General features: G+C 30.2%; 2 protein-coding genes across 2 annotated transcripts in view; both read right to left on the reverse strand.

Annotated features, from left to right (window-relative positions):
• LOC116774061 (dopamine receptor 2) overlaps positions 1–20,088 on the reverse strand; it is a 79,771-nt gene that overhangs the window by 43,844 nt on the left and 15,839 nt on the right. The gene's annotated exons all lie outside the window — the stretch shown is intronic.
• On the reverse strand, positions 5,932–18,285 carry LOC133319453 (uncharacterized). Its single transcript, XM_061523926.1, has 3 exons — positions 18,264–18,285; positions 18,005–18,019; positions 5,932–7,113 (listed from the first exon to the last, which is right to left on the reverse strand). The coding sequence occupies exons 1-3, from the start codon at positions 18,283–18,285 to the stop codon at positions 6,038–6,040; spliced, it is 1,113 nt and encodes a 370-aa protein (XP_061379910.1). The 3' UTR covers positions 5,932–6,037.

Consider the following 20,088-nt stretch of genomic DNA (forward strand, 5'->3'; position numbering starts at 1 on the left):
TTTACATATGGTCATTATTAATAGTAAAATCAATTAAGGTGTCATTTTATCTGGTTCTACGTATATGAGAAATTGCAGGTCAATCCCATGTATCTATTAATTATATAAATCATTTATCTGATAGAAAAGACGATATAATTGTATAAATTTTAATATTAAGGGTTCATCCATATCAGTATTATTGTTAATACATATAAATAGGACTTACTAATAATTTATTGTATTCAAAAACAGTGACGTCAGCAATGCTGACATCACTAACTTTAGTAACGTTCCATGATACTTCAAAACAAAACATGAATTCTTCTAAATATCCTTGTATTTCTTGAATAACAAGAAGGTTTTTATAAAAATGCAGTTATTGATGACAGCCGCAAGTTAATTTTATCTTGCACCCACTTTACTGCTGGCATCTCCGATACTATATGTAAATATACTACATATGTAAATTGTTTCTGACCGATAGTTACATTGAAAGATAAACTTAATATGAAATATTAATAAATAAAGACAAAAATTTCAACAGACTCAATCTGATTTTAAAAGAACGTTTTCAAAGCAGGAAAAGTAATAGGAAACTCCCATTTACTTATCACAAACGGAAGTTGTTTCTCAAAAAAGATATGACCGAAAATTTCCTTATAATTGATTTACATAAATTAAAAGATGATTGGTTCAAATGTCAGACTTAAAATCAATTATAAAACCATCTGGATCTTGTGTCCTTCATCATTAAAAGGAAACCTTTATTGGAATTGAATGTAGACGGTTAATAAATGGACGGCTAATGGAATAAAAAAACGGAACCACGGGCACCAAGCCTTAGTAGTACCTTACCCTTACAAGTGGCTCTTAATCTTAACCACGATTATAATGCTTCAATATTCATTAAGTTCTTTTTATAAATTAAAATATTCAGACTAAACACACTGAAAAAAAAAGTATTCTTAGAAATTTTCTCTTTACTAAGATACAAGGAAACCCACATCATAAAGCAATTCATTCGCCAATTATTATTAATTTTTTTCATTGAAATTTATTTACTTATTTCCTTATTTTTTAAACCAATTTTATTTTTGGTATCCAGTTCAAGGACGACTGTCAAAAACCAAACAAAAGATTCTATCATTCAAATCAATTCCCGAAAGTACCTCCCAGTAGTGTTATGACAATATTTTACCTTCCATAAAAACTCATAGAATCTACACATGCTATGTATTTTAAGCCGCAAAAGTGGAAAATAATTCGAAATTTTTAACGTTTGTTTTTTTTTTTTAACTTCAATTTATCAATTTGTGGTGTAAATTAAAATAGAAGCGTTTTTAGGAATTATTTACATGTACGTATATAAAAATTATTACTGAATATCGTAAATATCACTCACAATCGCTACTATTACGTCATGTAACATCATATTATTTTTGTGATACCATCAGAGAGAATAGGATTTTCGATGTAATATTTTTGTACGTCCCTATTTATTAAGACCGCTAATGGCTCGTCTCATTATTTTGAATGTCATTCAAAGGCTCATAATATTATTGATAGAAATTGAATGCTGTGTCACAAAGGATCCACGATCCTCTATTGAATAGAGCCCTGATGATTCGAGATTATATTTAACAGGTTTATTACAGGGGTTAGTAATTATGTGAATGTGTAAGTTATCGACTGTCTCCTCTTTCGAAATAATAATCAAACCCAAGAGTAGTATAATATTTTCATGTTACAAATTAATATCACTTCATTGAAATACATCATAATGTATATTCTAACTATAATATTGTCTAACCATACATACATTTTAGATATACATAATTTTATTTTAAAAATTTTCTCTCCAAAAAAAAATCTAAATGAAAAACAATAATATTATTTTGGTTTGTATATATTGGACCTTCGAGATTATATAAAGTTAATTATATTAAGTAAAAATTTAATAATCAATTTAGCATATAACTCCAGGCCTTAGACGAGAGAACTTAAGGGAGAGCTTAAATCACTATAACAAAACCTTTGTTAATAAAATATTAAATTGGAGTAAAAGAAATCTTTCTAATGAAAGACCTGGTCTCTATTTTAAAAAACTCTAGTAGCCGATATTCATAATCTGCCCTTTATGAAATTTTTTTAACACTAAAGGAGCTTTGTAATGGAAAAAAAAGATGGTAATCGTTTGGTGCCAAGTCCGGACTTTACGGTGGATGATGATCTTCCCAATCAAGCTGTTTCTGGCGGGTAACTGTAATGTATGGCCAAACTTTGTTCTTGTGGAAACCCTTCCATTTCGCAAATCCTGGCCGTTTCTGGTGAGTAGCTCACTTGAAACGGTCCAGTTGTTGATAAGAGTATCAGAAATTAGTGCTTGGTCATAAGGCAGAAACTCATAATAAATAATCCTCTTCAGTCCCACTAACAGTACACCAGAACCTTCCTGGTCATAAGTCCTGATTTGACCACTATTTGAGGTGGTTCGCCGCTCTTTGAGCATGATCGTTTTCTTACAGAGTTATTGTTTGAGTTCATTTCTCATCTCCAATCACCATCCCTTAAAGAAATGTCTATCTCATTCTGTTTTGAGAGATGGAAACACTATCCAAAATGTTTTCTTCTGTTAATTGATGTGGCACTCAAAGATCAAGCTTGGTTTTGAATCTAGCTATGTGTTTAAAATGGTTTAGTTTGGTGTTTAAAATTCCTCTGATTATTGGCGTGAGTGTGCGAGGTGCATCTTTAATATCAAAAGTTCCTGAACGTAATCTACGATTACAGTATCGGGACCATAAGAACTATTCGCAATTTTAGCCGCCTTGCTTGTATTTTTATCTTTGTCAGAGAAAAACTGTAAAATTTACCGACTTTTCTATTTGTTCACTTTCATTTTTAACTAACAACTGAATCCATTCAACAAAAAACAGCATGAATATTTTTTCCTGCGAAATGTGACCTCAAAACGAGTATAAATCTGAAAATGTTTTATTGATACTGTACGAGAAATCTGTCACTATAACCATCTACCTAAAGTAATGGATTTTTCCCCAAGCTATTATAAAGTACTATATACACAATTTACTCAAACCAGATAAAACCCAAACCCATTTCACAGAAGGAATAACAGCACCCCAAGGCCGTTCATACTTAGTACTGTTTTAATCTATGTAATGTTATCTGAAATACTAACGGCTATCATCTTAAACACATCCTGCATAGTAACATGAAACCATCTTTCGAGACCATTGAAATTGCTATCGGATATCTCCCCAAGGGCAATAAAATCCGACCCTCATTACACTGGATCCTAATAATGCCAATTTGAAACCATTGAGAGACTTATAAATAAACATAAGTTGTTACATTGCAATAGCCTTTGTCCAGATATTTATTAAGATGTTTTGATATTATTAAACGTATATCATTATGCTCTCTTTAATATTTTATTGCTAATTAATTAAAATAATAAATATGGCTTTTTTTATATATTTAAGCATATATAATATATAATTAAAAATTATGTTACACTTGAGATAGGTAAACTGTTGATGAATACGGCTTATAATTTTTGGAAAACTTTTTAGCCGTTGTATTAAACCAAACATTTCCTTCCAAGAATTTCTTCGAATGGAACATTACGAACAAAAAGTAAACGTTTATGTAACGTGAAGTTATAGCTGGGAAAAATAGTCAAAGATAATATTTCGATTTCTGGGAAGTGTTTGTGATCTTTGGAATAATTTCCGAACCTTCGAAAATGTTACAAAACTAAAAAACAGCTGAATGAATTTACCCAACAAACCTTTCATCAGACCCACATATTTTCTGGAGAGAAGGTAGATAGCTCAATAATAAATTACTAAATTAGTAGAAATATGACTAATATAACAAAAGTAAAGTATTTGAAAGAATGTTTATTTTGCGCAAAATATTTCCGAGAACTCTCCAAGGAAACTTATTACAGAATAATCTGATAACGATGTCACAAATACGAAATTGATATAAATAGGCTTCGATTGACTATCAGGAAGACGAGATAAAATCAGTAATCATTTTTCACAAAGTCTTTCCCATAGGTCTTTAACGTCGCATTAAAATCAAAAATATAGGTTAAAGAAGCGACTTAAATCAGAAACAATAAAAATGAGCTTTAGTTTTGAATAGCATCTTGTTACGATAAATTGTTTTTAACTTGCAAAATTTTAATTTTAAAATTTTCCGTTAACTGATATTATTTGTCAGTAACCTGTTAATTATTTTTCTTATTATAAGTAAATCTGCCAAACAAAACAAAACAAATATTAATAATAACGTTAAACATTAATTCGCCAAGTCTTAATCAAAACTTGGTATTAATAGAAACTTTGTGTGATATATAACTAATAATATTTATATTAATTACAATATTTGATACATACATTTCATATAACGAGCCTTAATATTCTTTATCAATAACTCAAACTGTCAATATTATCAAACAGAGATATTGATTATTTGCCATTTATCTCTCAACACGCATATTAGGGAATATTCAAGGTCACAATGTGTTTGAAACATTTTTTTCATAGCATACTCATACTGAACCCTGTATTTATTTTGCATATTTTGAATTAAAAGAAATAAGACGTCGGTGAAGTCTGAAATACTAATTGAAACAATTAGAATTTTGTTCAGATTTGGCAAAGAATCCAAAATTCATTATTGATCACGTCTTGTATCTCGATGAAACAGCCGCCTTTATAAAATCCAAGGCTAATAATTTCTTTGTCTACAAAGTAATGAAATCATTTAAAGTTTTAAGTTTTAATTAGTTTTAAATTCACTCGCCGCCGCCAGACCTTGCACCCATTACGAATCGTAAAACTTTATAGCCAAAATTTCATTTCGGATGGCAAAAAGCCAAAGGTTTTCACCATTGTGAAATAAATTTATAGTTTCAATAAACAAATCCCTAATCCTCGGTGTGACCTATAAAGTGATGTTATAAGTTGGCAATAAGGCTTATGCAATGGCGTAACTGCAATTCAAATCGGACAAAATAATAGCACATGAAATGACGCTAGTGATTTTGATACAGAAAAATAATGGAGAATAAAAAGAGAGGAAGAAAATTTTATTAATATTCGTCGTCTTTTTCGACATAAATAAAAGAAAAACCTCCAGCATTATTCCAATACAATTCTGATTTTATTCAGAACATCGGGATAATTTTAATTTCTTTCTAACAATGGAAATCTAATTGAATGTATGTTACAATGGTCTGAAATGTTTCACTGTAATAAATATTTAATTATATTATACTTCGCGAAAATATGTAATTAAGGAAATGGGAAAAGAAATAATAAAAAGAATAAGCTAATGATTAACTACGGAATGAAAACAAAAACGAAACGTAAAGTAATATAAAACGCAAATTCCACAGGTTACTTAAATCTTTTAATGATAAAGGTACCTACCCAAATTTTAAAATTCGTTAAAATGTAGTCTTTCCAAAAAAATCATAAATCTAAAATTCGAAAAGGATAGTCTCCCGTGCTGTAATAAAAACTTTCTCTGCAGTCATTGCTAAGTGCTAAAAGCATTACATGGGATACTTTCAAAATTCGTCCAAAAACATTTTTTATATCCTTTTTAGTGGAAAAAATTCTTTTACATCACTGTACTGTACTTTGTTAAAAACTACACTTGATAAATTGATATATTATTTTAACCACATTTAACAATTTTCTTTAATAATAATAAAAGTGCCGTCAATAAAAAATCATTTAAATATTAGTTAACTCACTTCATTTATATTATATAAGGAATATTTAGAGACGAAACCTCAGAGCATTTCATGGATTCAGTGTGCGAGTGCCGGGTCCATCGCGTTGCAGGAAGTGGAGCTTCAACAGTGCCTGGGACTAGCAACCTAGGTGTAGGTTTAAGGCCCCTATCTATAGGGTTTTCCATTAAGGGCGCTTGATCTTTGAAATGCAAAAAAAAAATACATGTAGGAAAGATATTTGCGAAATTTTTTTTTTATTTGGAAGGTCTATCGACCCCATTATGTATGAAATATGACATCATTCAAATGACCGCCACGGCTTCGGTTGGTGGCGCGCACACGAAAGGTCCAATTTTCGATGACTCTGGCGCACAAATCGGGCTGTATTTGATCGATGGCGTGGCGTATGTTGACTTTGAGGGCATCGGTGGTTTGCGGCTTGTTGGCATAGACCTGCGACTTAAGAAAACCCAACAAGAAAAAGTCCAGCGGGGTCAAATCGCACGATCTCGGTGGCCAGTTCACGTCGCCTCCGCGCGAGACCATGTCCAGAAATTGCTCGTGCAGAACTTCCATCGTAGCGTGTGCTGTGTGGCACGTAGCGCCGTCCTGTTGAAACCACATGTTGTCCAGATCCATATTCTCGATTTCAGGCCAAAAGAAGTTGGTTATCATCGACCGGTATCGCTCACCATTGACGGTGACGGCCACACCATTATCGTTTTCGAAAAAATACGGACCAATCACGCCTCCGGCCCAAAATCCGCACCAAACAGTCACTTTCTGCGGGTGCATTGCCACTTGGTGAACCTCGTGTGGATTGGTCTCGTCCCAAATACGGCAATTTTGCTTGTTGACATAGCCATTCATCCAAAAATGCGCCTCGTCGCTGAAGATGATTTTTTTGCCAAAATCGGCGTCAACTTCCAACTGCTCTAATGCCCAGTCAGCGAACACACGGCGCTGTCTATGGTCATTAACCTTGAGCTCTTGGGTCAGCTGGATCTTGTACGGGGGCAGGCTCAAGTCACAACGCAAAATTCGCCAAGTTGTCGTCTGCGAAAGGCCGAGTTCCTGTGCGCGACGCGGAATTGACTGCCGCGGGTTTTCGAGGACACTGTCGCGCACAGCGGCGATATTCTCGGCAGATCTCGCGTTACGTTGACGCACGGGAACCGGCTGATTGTTAACTGACCCGGTTGACTCGAATTTGTCCACCAATCGACGGATAGTCGACTCGGCAGGACGATCATCGCGACCGTAAAACGGGCGAAGTGCGCGGAACGTTGCTCGAACTGAAGACCCATTTTCATAAAACAATTTTATGATTTGCACGTGCTGCTCGACACTGTAACCTGCCATGGTGGTTTGGGAGGACGGAATGAATATAACACATTGCATTTAACAACTGTCACTCAAACAACATGGCCGCAATCAGCTGTCAAAGTTCAAGCGTCCCTATTGGAAAACCCCATATTATTATATATTACTATGTAATATACTTATTTTAAACACATAATAACATTTTTAATAGAAACGTTTGTTGTTTTATTTATTTTAACACAGCAACAAATTTCAACAAGACGCTTTCTGAATCTTTGTTGAAATCATTCATCTCTACATATCATATATACATTTAACATCTAACACTAAACAGCAAATTGCATAAAAGTTTTTAAAGGATTCATTAAAATAGTGATAGTATAACGAATATAACTTCTTTATGTTAAATTACAATAAACAAGCACGGGCCATATCAAGTAGAAAGTGACTATGTATAGACACTTTTAGATTTTATAGAGTCTTGTTGCCTTTAGGACTAAAGTGTGGAGAATATATCGGACTAGACTGAAAAGTAGAGGAAGTAGAGCTTTTAACATCCTCTAAATGTACGAAACTCAGCTATAACAGCTTCCTAACTCCGATATTCTGTAAAGCAACCTCGTCTAGACTGAGCCAGGAAATCTAGAAGCTTCTGCCCATATAAAGAAGATATACCACATATAAGGATTCACAAGTTATACTTTATTAGATTAATCGTTTAGGAATTAGAAATAACTATTTCAACATTTTTTATCAAGACAAGAGGAAAAAGATTATTTATATCTGCTTTGTGTTTACATATGAAATCATAATAAACTAAAACACATGCCTTTACTATATTTTTTCAATAAAAAAAAATGCGCTTTCGTTGTTTACAGTCTGTGCTAAACTAAGTAAAAAAAAAAATGTAATTAAAACAGAGCTTCAATTACAGTAAAAAGCTCTTGGCATGCACTTTAAGCTTTGCAACATTGATAAGTAGCTGAAAGAATTAAATGGCAAAATGTTCAAGTTCACTATAGAAGGCTCTGACTTTTTATTATTTTGGTAATCTCCTGACACATTTTTATGATTTACGATGATTTAAATTGGAGAGGAAAATATAGGCCCATTTTCAAAACTCTATCTAATTTTGTTCAAAGGAAATAAATTCAAAAAAATGCTATTTATAAATATAAATATTTATATTAATATGCAGATTTACTAAGGAATATCGTTTACACTGTTATCAGAATATAACAAAATAGCATACAGTACTTGTCGTACTTATCGTGTAGTACAGCCACTTGGTCAGAAATTCTCTTGTACAAAGAGGAAACTAGTACAATAATGGTAACAGAAGCAATAATTCTATAGTTACTGGGTTTTATATTATTATTCGTTAAATATATTAAGAAAATAGGTATATTTAAAAAAAAAAAAAGATATCGATATAAATCTGTCTGTCACTGATCAGGATGGATAAAATATTTTTTTAAATGAAATACGAAAAAAAAAATCTGACAATTTATTTAAGTAGAACTTACTCTATCAATAATAACGTATTTTTCATATAATATTTTAACCTTCGTATTTTAATCCTAAAATATACAACCTACAAACATCTACTTTAATTAAATGTTTATATTGTGCTCCCAAAAGTACAATAGTCGCTCTTCACGGTTGGTTACGTTAGGTTAACTCGCCGTTACGAAAATGGAAGAAATATATACGAATATATCTACATACGTCTATGTAATGTTATAATACACATCTATTTAATTTATAATAAAAAACTTCTTAAGGTTAGTCATAATTGATTAGTGTTCATTATACAATTAACAAAGCAATCAAGTTTAAAAAGCAGTATTACTCGTCATCAAAAAACATATAAAAAATCCTCGATTATTTTAGATGTTTTTAAAATGTTACCGTTCGTATCGTTGTGATTAATTTGATCTAAATAAATATCTTTGAATAAGACGTGAATAAAATGTCAGAATGATTTATTATCTCTACAAAACACACGGCTTCGGAGAAAACCGGAGCTTTCTGGTGACAGGTCATACAAATAAAATTAAATAACAATGTATTATTTGGTTCATGTTAGTTTAGAGAAAGGATTCAGATTTATTTAAATTATATCTTATAGGAGACGTACATCTTAATTGTCGCTTTAAGATCATTTTCGATATTCGTGTCATTATCTCATTAAACTGTTGTATCAAAAAATGTCATATTGAAACTAAAAATGACAAACCAAATCATATTATGTACTGGACTTATTTTGAATATAAAATCAAACATTCAGAATCATGTTAGTAAAATTTTGTTTATTAATAAAAACCTCTTTTTTAATAAAAAAAGAAATTAATTTAAAAAAAATAGTAAATAAAACCTAATATTAAGTTACTTTCATACGAAATAATTCTTTAACATAGTTTACTTTATTACACCATATTATGTTTTCAACTATCTTAATTATCTGTCTTCATTCCGGGAAAAGTGACCTACTTTAGCGGAAAAAGACGAATTCATTTCAACATACTTGAACCTCAAGTAAATTAAAAATGTTATGTTTATTATTTTGTTATATTTAAGTAAGAAAATGTATGTTGGAATTTAAAAATATCAATTGTCTATTTCATCTTGATTTGAATTGATTAGGGGTTCATCGTAATATCCCCACTAATTATAACGCTTAAAGTCGAAAACAAAGTGCGATTCTCTTTTTCTGAGAAAGCTTCCACACAACCGAACCCCGAACAAAACGTAGTTAATCTAACGTTGTCATTAGGCTATCAAAGTATCAGATTTATTATAAAAATCTTCTGCAGTATTTATCAATATGTGATCCAAAACATACCAAATAAAATAGAAACAAAAAAATAGTCCTAAAACAAATCCAAAAAAAAAATGTTCTATATAAAGGCGATCTGCGTGTGTTCTAGGTCATGAAAGAAGAATATAATGGCGGCTAAATAACTTTCTTGTTCATCACATAAATATAAATAATGAACTTTAGATTAAAATTATTTTTGGTTAAAACAATACACAAGGTCAATATTATTTTATATTAATTCAGCCTTTTAATTTTAAAACATGATTTCATTTGTCTTGTAATATCTTGTCACCTCGAATAAATAGTGACAGTTGGATCTACATATATCCGGGTTTTTAAACCAAAAAAAACTACAACTATTTATTCGCGTTATATTCAAAAATTTTGTATTCATTAAATAAATTAAATTAAAAATATATGTTTATCATGAGTCTTTATTAAATTCTTAATATTAGAATCTACATATAGCTACCAAAGATTCTCAAATCCATAGTATAAATTTATAAACCAGCAACTGAAACGATGTGACAGCAAAGTATTTATTAATTTAATAATAAAAGTCAAGGTCAAAGTTGCTATGAATGGAGTTTTTGACAAAGTTATAGTCAATATATTAAAAATGTATCAACAAGTTTGCGACAACGTAATAGAAAATATCAAACCCAACGAAGGTTGAAACCAATTATCTATTTGAAAAATCCTCAACAATGTAAAATCAAAAAACAAAGATTTTATACATGTAACCGTAAACGATTATTTCGTTAGCGTTGCTCTATTACTCCCAGGCCAAGTACTTTCAAAGCACCCCCACGTCGCATAATTAGCAACTCAGGAACACGTTAAATACTTTATTATCTTTACTTGCTCGTCTATACACGGATTTACGGGAAATTTAAAGTATATTAATAAGTATTAACCCTGAAGGTAGCCCTGGATGAGATTTACTTCAGGATTGCTCTTTAACTATGCTAGATTTTAATATTTTCCTAACAATTACATTACGTTTATCTGGTGACAGTAACAAGTCTGAATGAGAGTTATAGCTAAATCTCTACAACCTATTATAAGACTGGAGCCTATCTAGAACTAAAAATAATTCATTCTTAGACCGTACTTCGAAGGCAGCCCTAGTAGATTCGTTTCAAATTTAGTTAGGTAGATAGAGGAGCTTGGACGGTGGAGGTGAGCGTTTAACGCGCGTTAGATAGGGGCCCCTTAAACCTACACCTGGGTCTCTAGTCCCAGGCATTAAGAAAGCTCCTCTCCCTCCAACGCGATTGACCCCGCACCCACTTAGTGAATCCATGGAATGCTGAGAAGTTTCGCCTCTCTTTCTTTAAATTCTTTATCAATTTCGGTTTTAATACTCTGCAAAAGATTCTGATTGTTATAGTCAAATATTTAAGGCCATCGGATCATTTTAGATAGCTATTGTTTAACAATTTAGAATTCCTGAGCTAAATAATAGCTATATAATAAAAAAAGAAAAAAATTAAATTTTTTTAAAGTATATCTGACATAGGTGTGATTGAATGTTTTACTTTATTTTTATTTCATATTTTTTAACAAACTCTCTGTTACTTCTAGACTTTTCAAAGAGCTCATATAAATAAGACCTCTTTGAAAAGTCTTTATTGGAATTATTTTTCATTAAGAACCTGTAAGTATACGTTACGAGTTTTTGAGATTTTTACGTTGCAGGTTTTTACTATTTAATAACCAGTATAAAACGCATAAACAATATTTATCTATTTAAATGAAACTGGTATTTTTCGGATAAACTACGCGTGATTTATTTTTGGTAAAATACTACATACTCCCGACGTTTCGGTTACTTTTCAGCAACCGTGATCACGGTAGTTTATCCGAAAAATACTAGTTTCATTTAAATGAATAAAACTCGATAAAATCTTAGATCTCAATATTCGCTTACCATATAGCTTTCAAGATCGTAATTCTGAGTTAAATTTTATGGTTACACCATATGAGCTCACTGATATATAGAAAAAAACATACAATTTTTCTATATCTCTATAGTATTACATTATAACCTTGATACTTTGGCTATAGAATCAGACTAAAAATATTATATGTGAAAAACTTCTAGTTGTCAATAAAGACATCGTATCCTTGGTTACGAGTGAGTAGAAATAACTTGATAAAATTTGTTTTTATAAGAAAAACATTCCATATTATAACAGATACATGAATATTCAATTTACATTAGTTTTGGTTTAGAACCACCAACTGAACTGTGAGAGAAGCCTATGGCTTTACTTAACTTTTTATGACATGATGAATTATACCCAACATCTGGACCCAAAACTGTCTTTGTTCCCAAATATACGTTAATCCCTTGAGGCAGACAAAAAGACTTGGTTATGTACTAATCTGTTTACACATCTATGTGTTTGGTCTCTCTTAAGTCCAATATTTCAGTGGAAAGCAATAAAATAATTGTGAAATTCACCCTTAATATAAATCATTCCTAAGCAACAAAATGTAAAATAAAATACTCATGTAATTTATGATTCGAATGAAATTTAAAAATAAAAATACGAAAATACAAAACGAAAATACCTTCTGATACAAGAAAGAATCTGATAATAGCCAATAGAACTTATTGCAATAATTCAATTTAATGTAAGAATAACTTCTATTTCATGAACAGGAAATAATCATGAAACATTTAGGTATTTTTAGCTAAACATATAATATATCATATAGAATTTTCACAATATATCACGATTCATGCGCGCAAAAATACAAAAATGGACAAAAAGGACAGAAATAGCACAAGAACAAATTTCCTATGTACAATCGCGGATCTTATCACCACAGAGCAATTTCTGCCGGCCAGCCATTTGGTAAGACGTTTAATATGATACGAACAAAGAACGTAGTAACGTTATAGAAATGTTACAATGTACAAATAAAGTGTTGTGTATCAAAAATATACATAATGAAATATCAAGTAAGATTTGTAAAAGTATCAATAGTAATAATACGTTGTTTTTTTTACTTTTGATAAAAACACCTTTACCAAATAACAAATTTAGATTTTGACGATGTCATTAAAGTTAAAATTCATAAAAAAGTGTTACAGTACACGCTGTAATACTTTGAGAGAGAGACAGAGAGAGAGGGATGAGACTAAATTATATACTTTAGGTACTCTTATTTATAAGGAATTCACCTCATTAGCAAAATGTTATTTAAAGACAAAACTTCGTTAACAACACTAAGAATTCATAGTCACGATATATTAAAAAAAATGTTTTAACATCAATTCTATGAAGAACTCGTAAAGAATCCACAATAGTTTTATATCATCTTTAATTATGTCAAACGTTAATGTACCTGGACTGATTTTTATCAACAAAAGCTACATATTCTCATTACAAATACAAATAAATTCTCAGGTATATAAATGAAACTAATACATTTCGGATATACTACGCGGATTTTATTATTTTAAAACTACATAATCACGACATTTCTTGATCACGGTTGCTGAAAAGTAATCAAAACGTCGGGATTATGTAGTTTTAAAATAATAAAATCCGTGTAGTATATCCGAGACGCAACCTTTCAGCATTCCATGGATTCACCATGCGGGTGCCGGGTCTATCGCGTTGCAGGGAGAGGAGCTTCCACAGTGCCTGGGACTTGCGACCCAGGTGTAGGTTTAAGGGGCTCCTATCTAACGCGAGTTAAACGCTCACCTCCACTGTCCAAGCTCCTCTCTCTACCTAACCAAATATGAAACGAACCTGCTAGGGCTACCTTCGACGCACGTTCCAAGAATGAACTGATGTTAGTTCTTGTCAGGCCTAAGTCTTTTAGCAGGTTGTAGAGAGATTTGGCTGTTATACCTCTCGCTCCTACTTCTACCGCGTACAAATTTACAACAAACATATTCTTGGTGAGTTCGTTAGTGAGCTCGTAATACTTGTTGATCTTGATGGCATGGTCTTTGGGGATGTTGGTTTCCCAAGGAACCGTGAGCTCTATTAGTATAACGCGCTTTAAAATTCGCGAATATAAAAATATATCCGATATGGAGGCCGACGCACAAATATCCTCTGGGATCTTGTATTGCTTCTTATACGTGTCCATCATTAAAGTCCAATCCGAAGCCGCTTTAATAATAGAGTAAGTCTTGACGTTTGATTTCGTAGCCCTAGTGCCTTCTCTCACAAAACCTATTGATCGCTGGTTCGTGGTTATTTCTTTTTGCGCTCTTGCTACCGATAGACCAACCGCATTGGTTTCATTTAAATGAATAAACTCGCGAAAGTCTTAGTTCTCATTCTCAGGCATAATTCTTGTTCTGAGCTATATTATATTACAGTTACTTGTTTATTAAGATGTCTTAGTTACTTTATTTAATTATATTGAACAATGAAATTTTTACTTAAGTGTCTTAGCAAAAAAATGTTACATTTTTGAAGGTCATGGTATGAGTAAAAATAAGTCAACAATCATAAATTATTCTAAATATCAGCGTCATTAAAAAAAAATTAAACCATAAAGTAACTTAACTGTGCATGAATTCAACGTTCTTTTTAATTTACAGCCTGTCATAAACGCACTATGGTCCTTGAAAAATGTTTTCTACATTTGTATTTAACACGTGCAGATGCTAGTAAATAAAATAATTTCCCTTACACATATAATTCTGTTACACATTTTCTGGAACGTCATTTACTGTCGAGAAATTTTTACTATATTATTAAGTTTTATTTTATTTGAAACCTCATTACTTACTATGCATCTAATTGTTTTCTAAAAATCTTCTCGAACCTATGACTCTTTTGACTGATAAATTCTACAAGGTTCGAAAATTTTTTAACAACATATCGGAAAGAATAGACTTAAAAGAGGAAGTTTAATAAAAAAAAAAACTAGTCTTAAAATTTAAATAAATCCTTATTACTTGTCACAAAAGGCGGTCTTAGCAGTTTGTCTTCCGAGACTCCGCCCGTTCATTTATAGTTACCAGAGATGCAAATTACGCCACAAGGATGCCTACCTTTTTAGTGTGACAAAAACATTTTCTAAGAAAAATAGCACTATCCATAACATTCAAGTACATTTTCTTATTACGACTTATATAGTAAAAACGCTCAGGTGTAATAGTTAGAAATAAAAGCTACTTTTTGTTTGTACATATATATTAATATTAACGAATATATATATATATATTAATATTAACGAATGTTTGTACTTTATACACTTATATTTTCAAGAAGCCCAAGTTAAATAAAACGATCATTAATACAAAAAGATAATATTAAGATTAAATAACAACTTATACATTTTTATTGAAAGCAAAATAAATTCCAAAGTTCAATCTAAACAGCGCAGAGCTTACCAAGACATTTGAAATTTCACGTCTATTTCTGGTGCGAATTCCTTTACAATTTACAGTAAATATTAGTTTTAGCAAACAAGGCCGTCAGTCATTATCTAATAAATAGTGTTTGCTACGGTTTTACAATATGAAATCTCTATTGTATTTGATATATCGCCATATATATAAAATGCAATTATGTCTCCTTTTTTATATTTTAAAAGTTTATAAGAAAATATCGCAGGATGTAAAAATGTTACTGCGTTTTTAATTTTTAAATAGCTATTTAGGATTAACATAGAATATATATCGTAGACTCCATCGCATTTCGATTTAAAAACCATTTCTAACTTCCCCTTCCTAACGTATATTGAATTTATTATTATGCAAGTTTTAAAACAGCTATATAATAGTAATCAAAGCTGAAATCCATTCTCCATCATTGACTTCCTTGTTTGCTATTACTAAAAAAAAGCTACATAAATTGTTTTACAGTCAAGTACCTATCAAAATCTTACGCTTATTCTCCTAACGTCCGATTAAAATGAGATTTTTATTCATATTAATTCTTAAATACTAGCTATATCTATAATTAATTAAAGAGCAAGTATCAGTATGAATTTTATCTGGATTATGAAATCCTATTTAATATAAAATTAAAATCAATGGTAACAATAAAATAAAATACACACATACATAACATATATAAACTTAATGTCTGATACAATCCCAATGTTCAAAAGTAAAAAGCGTAAAGTACTGTAGCAAATGAATATATAACCAAATATGTTTATAACAATCGTTACAACTCTGCATGTTAATAATTTATTACTTCAACAGCTATTCTAATTTTAAAAATTTAACTTCAAAACGAAACTTAAAGTTTTAATTCGATTATATTATTTAATAATATTATTCATTATAACCTTCTTTCATCCATTCATATCAGCCTTTGATCAAAAGCAATTATGATAATAGATCCGAATTTTTGGAATAGAAGATTTTTTTAAACCTTTTTTAATAAAATTCTGAATTAACACTAAGTTCTGTAAATAAATTAAAAACTTTACTTACTTTAAGAAATGCTCGTATCTGCATATAAATTACTTTTCTAAGAATGAACTCCGTAAGGCACAATGTCCTCATTATATTGTTCTCAATATCAAAACTTTTACTCGCTGAGAATAAAATTGATAACATACAATTTAAACGCCTCATATATTTCAGAGTGATTCATTTGAATTTCAAACTTGAAAGCTCGAATCAAATATAATCGCGGGCGTCGACTTACTTAAAGGGTTAAACGAGAGATCTCTCACTATAATCGTTTTAGTTACTTTTGTCTAGATTCATGTAAGATAAAATTTTAACTCCCATCAATTAATATATATTTTATATAACAAATTTCTTATACTTTAGAACATGCAAGTCAGATTATAATAGCAATTGATTTAAACATAATGAATAATACAATTCTAGGATTTACAAATGTATGTTTGTTAGAGTGTTATATATCTATTTATGTTTTTATATACATTGAAATAAACGAATAAATCTTATAAAGGCCATTCTAATATTTTTCAGTGAAATTAGAAGAGATGAAAAAAAAAACAAGTTTTAGATAACACTGACAATGAAGTTGAATAGCACTAATTTAAATGATTAATGGTAGAGCATATTGTAAATCATCCTTCAAGCTCATTGAATGAATTCTCTATTCCATTGTCCAGAACTCATATTATAATGCCATTGTACAGCTCCCATAGCATATCCTTCGAATAAATTAAAGTTCCTCATATAATTCCAGCTTCTGGAGACATTTAAACTTATATAATAGTACCTGAAGTCCTTAAAAGAGCTTAAACACTAGAGTATAGTTAAAGTGAATAAAATTTAAAGTTGAATTTAGCCAGAAATCTTTAGTATTAACGTCTTATAAACTACAGTTAAACTTCTTATCTCTTAAACATAGAGAATAATGAACAGTTTAACTTCTGACTTAAAATTAAAAAAAATATTACACTACGTACTTATTCATTCATATGCTGTTTTTTAAAAAGAACCTCAATCAATAGCATTTAATATTAATGAATAAGAGTGAACTATTTTTATACCTAAATAAGTAATAGCTTTCATGGATATTACCCATCGATAGCTATCAGTTGGAAATTATAAACGAAACATCGATTTATTATCAGCTATCTAGATATGTTTGTCATTCTGTTGCTTTTTATTGAATAATGAGAATTAAATGCATTTTTTATAAGCAATGTAACGGCTGAGTAAGCAGGGATAAATAATTTTAAAATACCAATTGCAATTTTGTCTTCAATTCGAAAGTTTTCATGATAAAATTAATGTATGGAAAACATTTTCACGATTCTTTTACTTTATTTTTATAAATGTTTATTAAATTATTAATTTTATAGCAATGAATTCTAGCATATCAAAAATTATATATTAATATATATTTTTTTTATATTTCATTTTTTACTATGTCAGTTTAATTTAATCAGTCGTTTTTTAATTTGTTTAAATTTTTCGCTAACATCGCAAGTTCTTTTGATATAACACAACTTATATTTTTTCATTAAACATGAACTATCCAACCCGAACAAGATTTATTAAAAAAATTGATACGAAATAACCTTTTTTTACTGTCGTTTTGAGGCTTCATTAGCGCTGTAATTATGGAGTATTTTGCGACAGTTGCGATTTACAAAATAATTTTGAATAACAAGAAAACCCTTGTCATCTTTTTCTTTGACAGATAATTTTATCTATTTATTACCACTATAATATTTTTATTACATTATTTATATTTGTCACCAGTAACATTAACTAAAAAAAAATATACGATAAAAAGAATTCTGAACAATTTTAAATTTCGAAAATACCGCGGATTAAGCAGGGAAATGTAATTAATGAATACTCTCACGCTCTTTGAATGAACCCACTTTAATGTCGGAAATTTATGTTTAAAATCCTGTGTCGTAGACATTTACTTGTTTCGTCACCGAGTCTCATATTACTCAGATTATCTTTAATGGCAATATATTTCAAAATGGTTGGTTGTGTTTAAGAAAAGTTATTACTGCGGTTTCAAAATGAACACGTTCTCAATGCCATCCCCTTAATTAATAACGTAAACACAATTATTATTACTTCTGTTGGTACGTAAATATTTTTATGATGTGAAACGATAAGATTTTCTTTTTTATTTTCCCACGATCTTATAAGATTATGACGTAAACTTCATTTAGCGGAGACAAAGTTCGTTTTACGATACTCTATCTTTTTCTATTGTATAAAATAAATAAAATTAATAGGAGAAAATAATATCTAATAATAAAATCAAAGAACTTAAATTATCTTAATATTTTTACGGAACATATCTTTAAATAATGAGTAGTTGTTTTAAGTGAAATTTAAGATTACCAAATGGTTCTTTAAACGGATGAAGAGTGCTTAAATTTTTCCGCTGAAGCGCTGAACTCTTTTATGATACCGCGAAAATATTTTTTTTAAACATTTAATACTATTCGTCCTTACTTACAGTAGCAAAAATAAATAAATATTAAATGTTCAGCTTAAAAAACTGTCAGTCATGATCTCAACCTCGTAAATTACAGCACGAAGACTGTACTTAGTAATACCTATTTGATATGATATTTTTTGATACTTCTGTTAAGCTAAGATCAAACAATAAGTAAAATAAGTTTTGTAAATAAAAGAACATAATAGTGTTTGCTGATAAAAATAACGAGCCCATATATAAAATAGTAATGAGAAAAACTTTTAATAAACCTTGATCGACAATCTAGATTGATAGTCAGGATCAAGTTGTAAAGAAATGTAAAATAGATAACACTTAAGCACAATAAAGACACAGATAACAAGTATCCCGAAAACTCATTAAGATGTCTTTATCTGAAACACAATTTATCTTATAAAAAAAAATATTACTGCTACTTGCCAGCCATAGATATTACGCAACTTGGTAGAATATATATATATACATATATTTACAATACTAACATATATTTTAACCGAAGTTACAAGTTACCCAAAATATTAATTGTACTCAAATATTGGTCTATAATTTGTTTGCATTGCATTTGTTTTTATTAAATGCAAATAGTAGCTTCTCTTTATTCAGGAAATTAACAATGCGTCTGACCGCATATTATAATTTTTATGTTAAACATTATGTAGCTATGGGGAATAATATTACGAATTAAGTCAGTCACATATCTCTATAATTGATGTGTAGACTACGTCACATTCGAATTAATGTCTTTTCTAATTTCAAATAAAATGTAAGTATACTTGGTCACTAGGGATTTTATTTGAAGTTATAATCTGTATAGTCACGAAACGACAACATGACATTGACATTTCATTAACAGGAAGTTTAAAACTTCAAAGGAACAATGACGTGTAAATTGCAACTTTCGTGAACGGAAACTCTTAGAAGTGCGAGGCTTACCTCTTTGACGTTTATTATAACTTAGTAGAGCAAAGCCATCCAACAACCTGTGAATGTATTTGCATACATAATTCTTCAAAGAGAAATAAAAGACCGTTTGTAGAAATATAAAATAGATTAACACTGTTTACCAACGAGATGTTGGTGCACATAAAATTACTAGACTGGAACGTGACTATAAATTGTTAGATATCGGCATTTTAAGTGTATTACAAGAGCTTTTCTGATTCCTTCTATATAAAAAACTTCGTTTTTAGTAGCTAACTTAACTTTAAATCGAGGTGATAATATAATCTTTATCGGGTATTGAAAACGGAATATCCTTGTTTACAATGCTATTA

This window comes from Danaus plexippus, chromosome 20 (assembly GCF_018135715.1).
Source record: "Danaus plexippus chromosome 20, MEX_DaPlex, whole genome shotgun sequence".
Lineage (NCBI taxonomy): Eukaryota > Metazoa > Arthropoda > Insecta > Lepidoptera > Nymphalidae > Danaus > Danaus plexippus.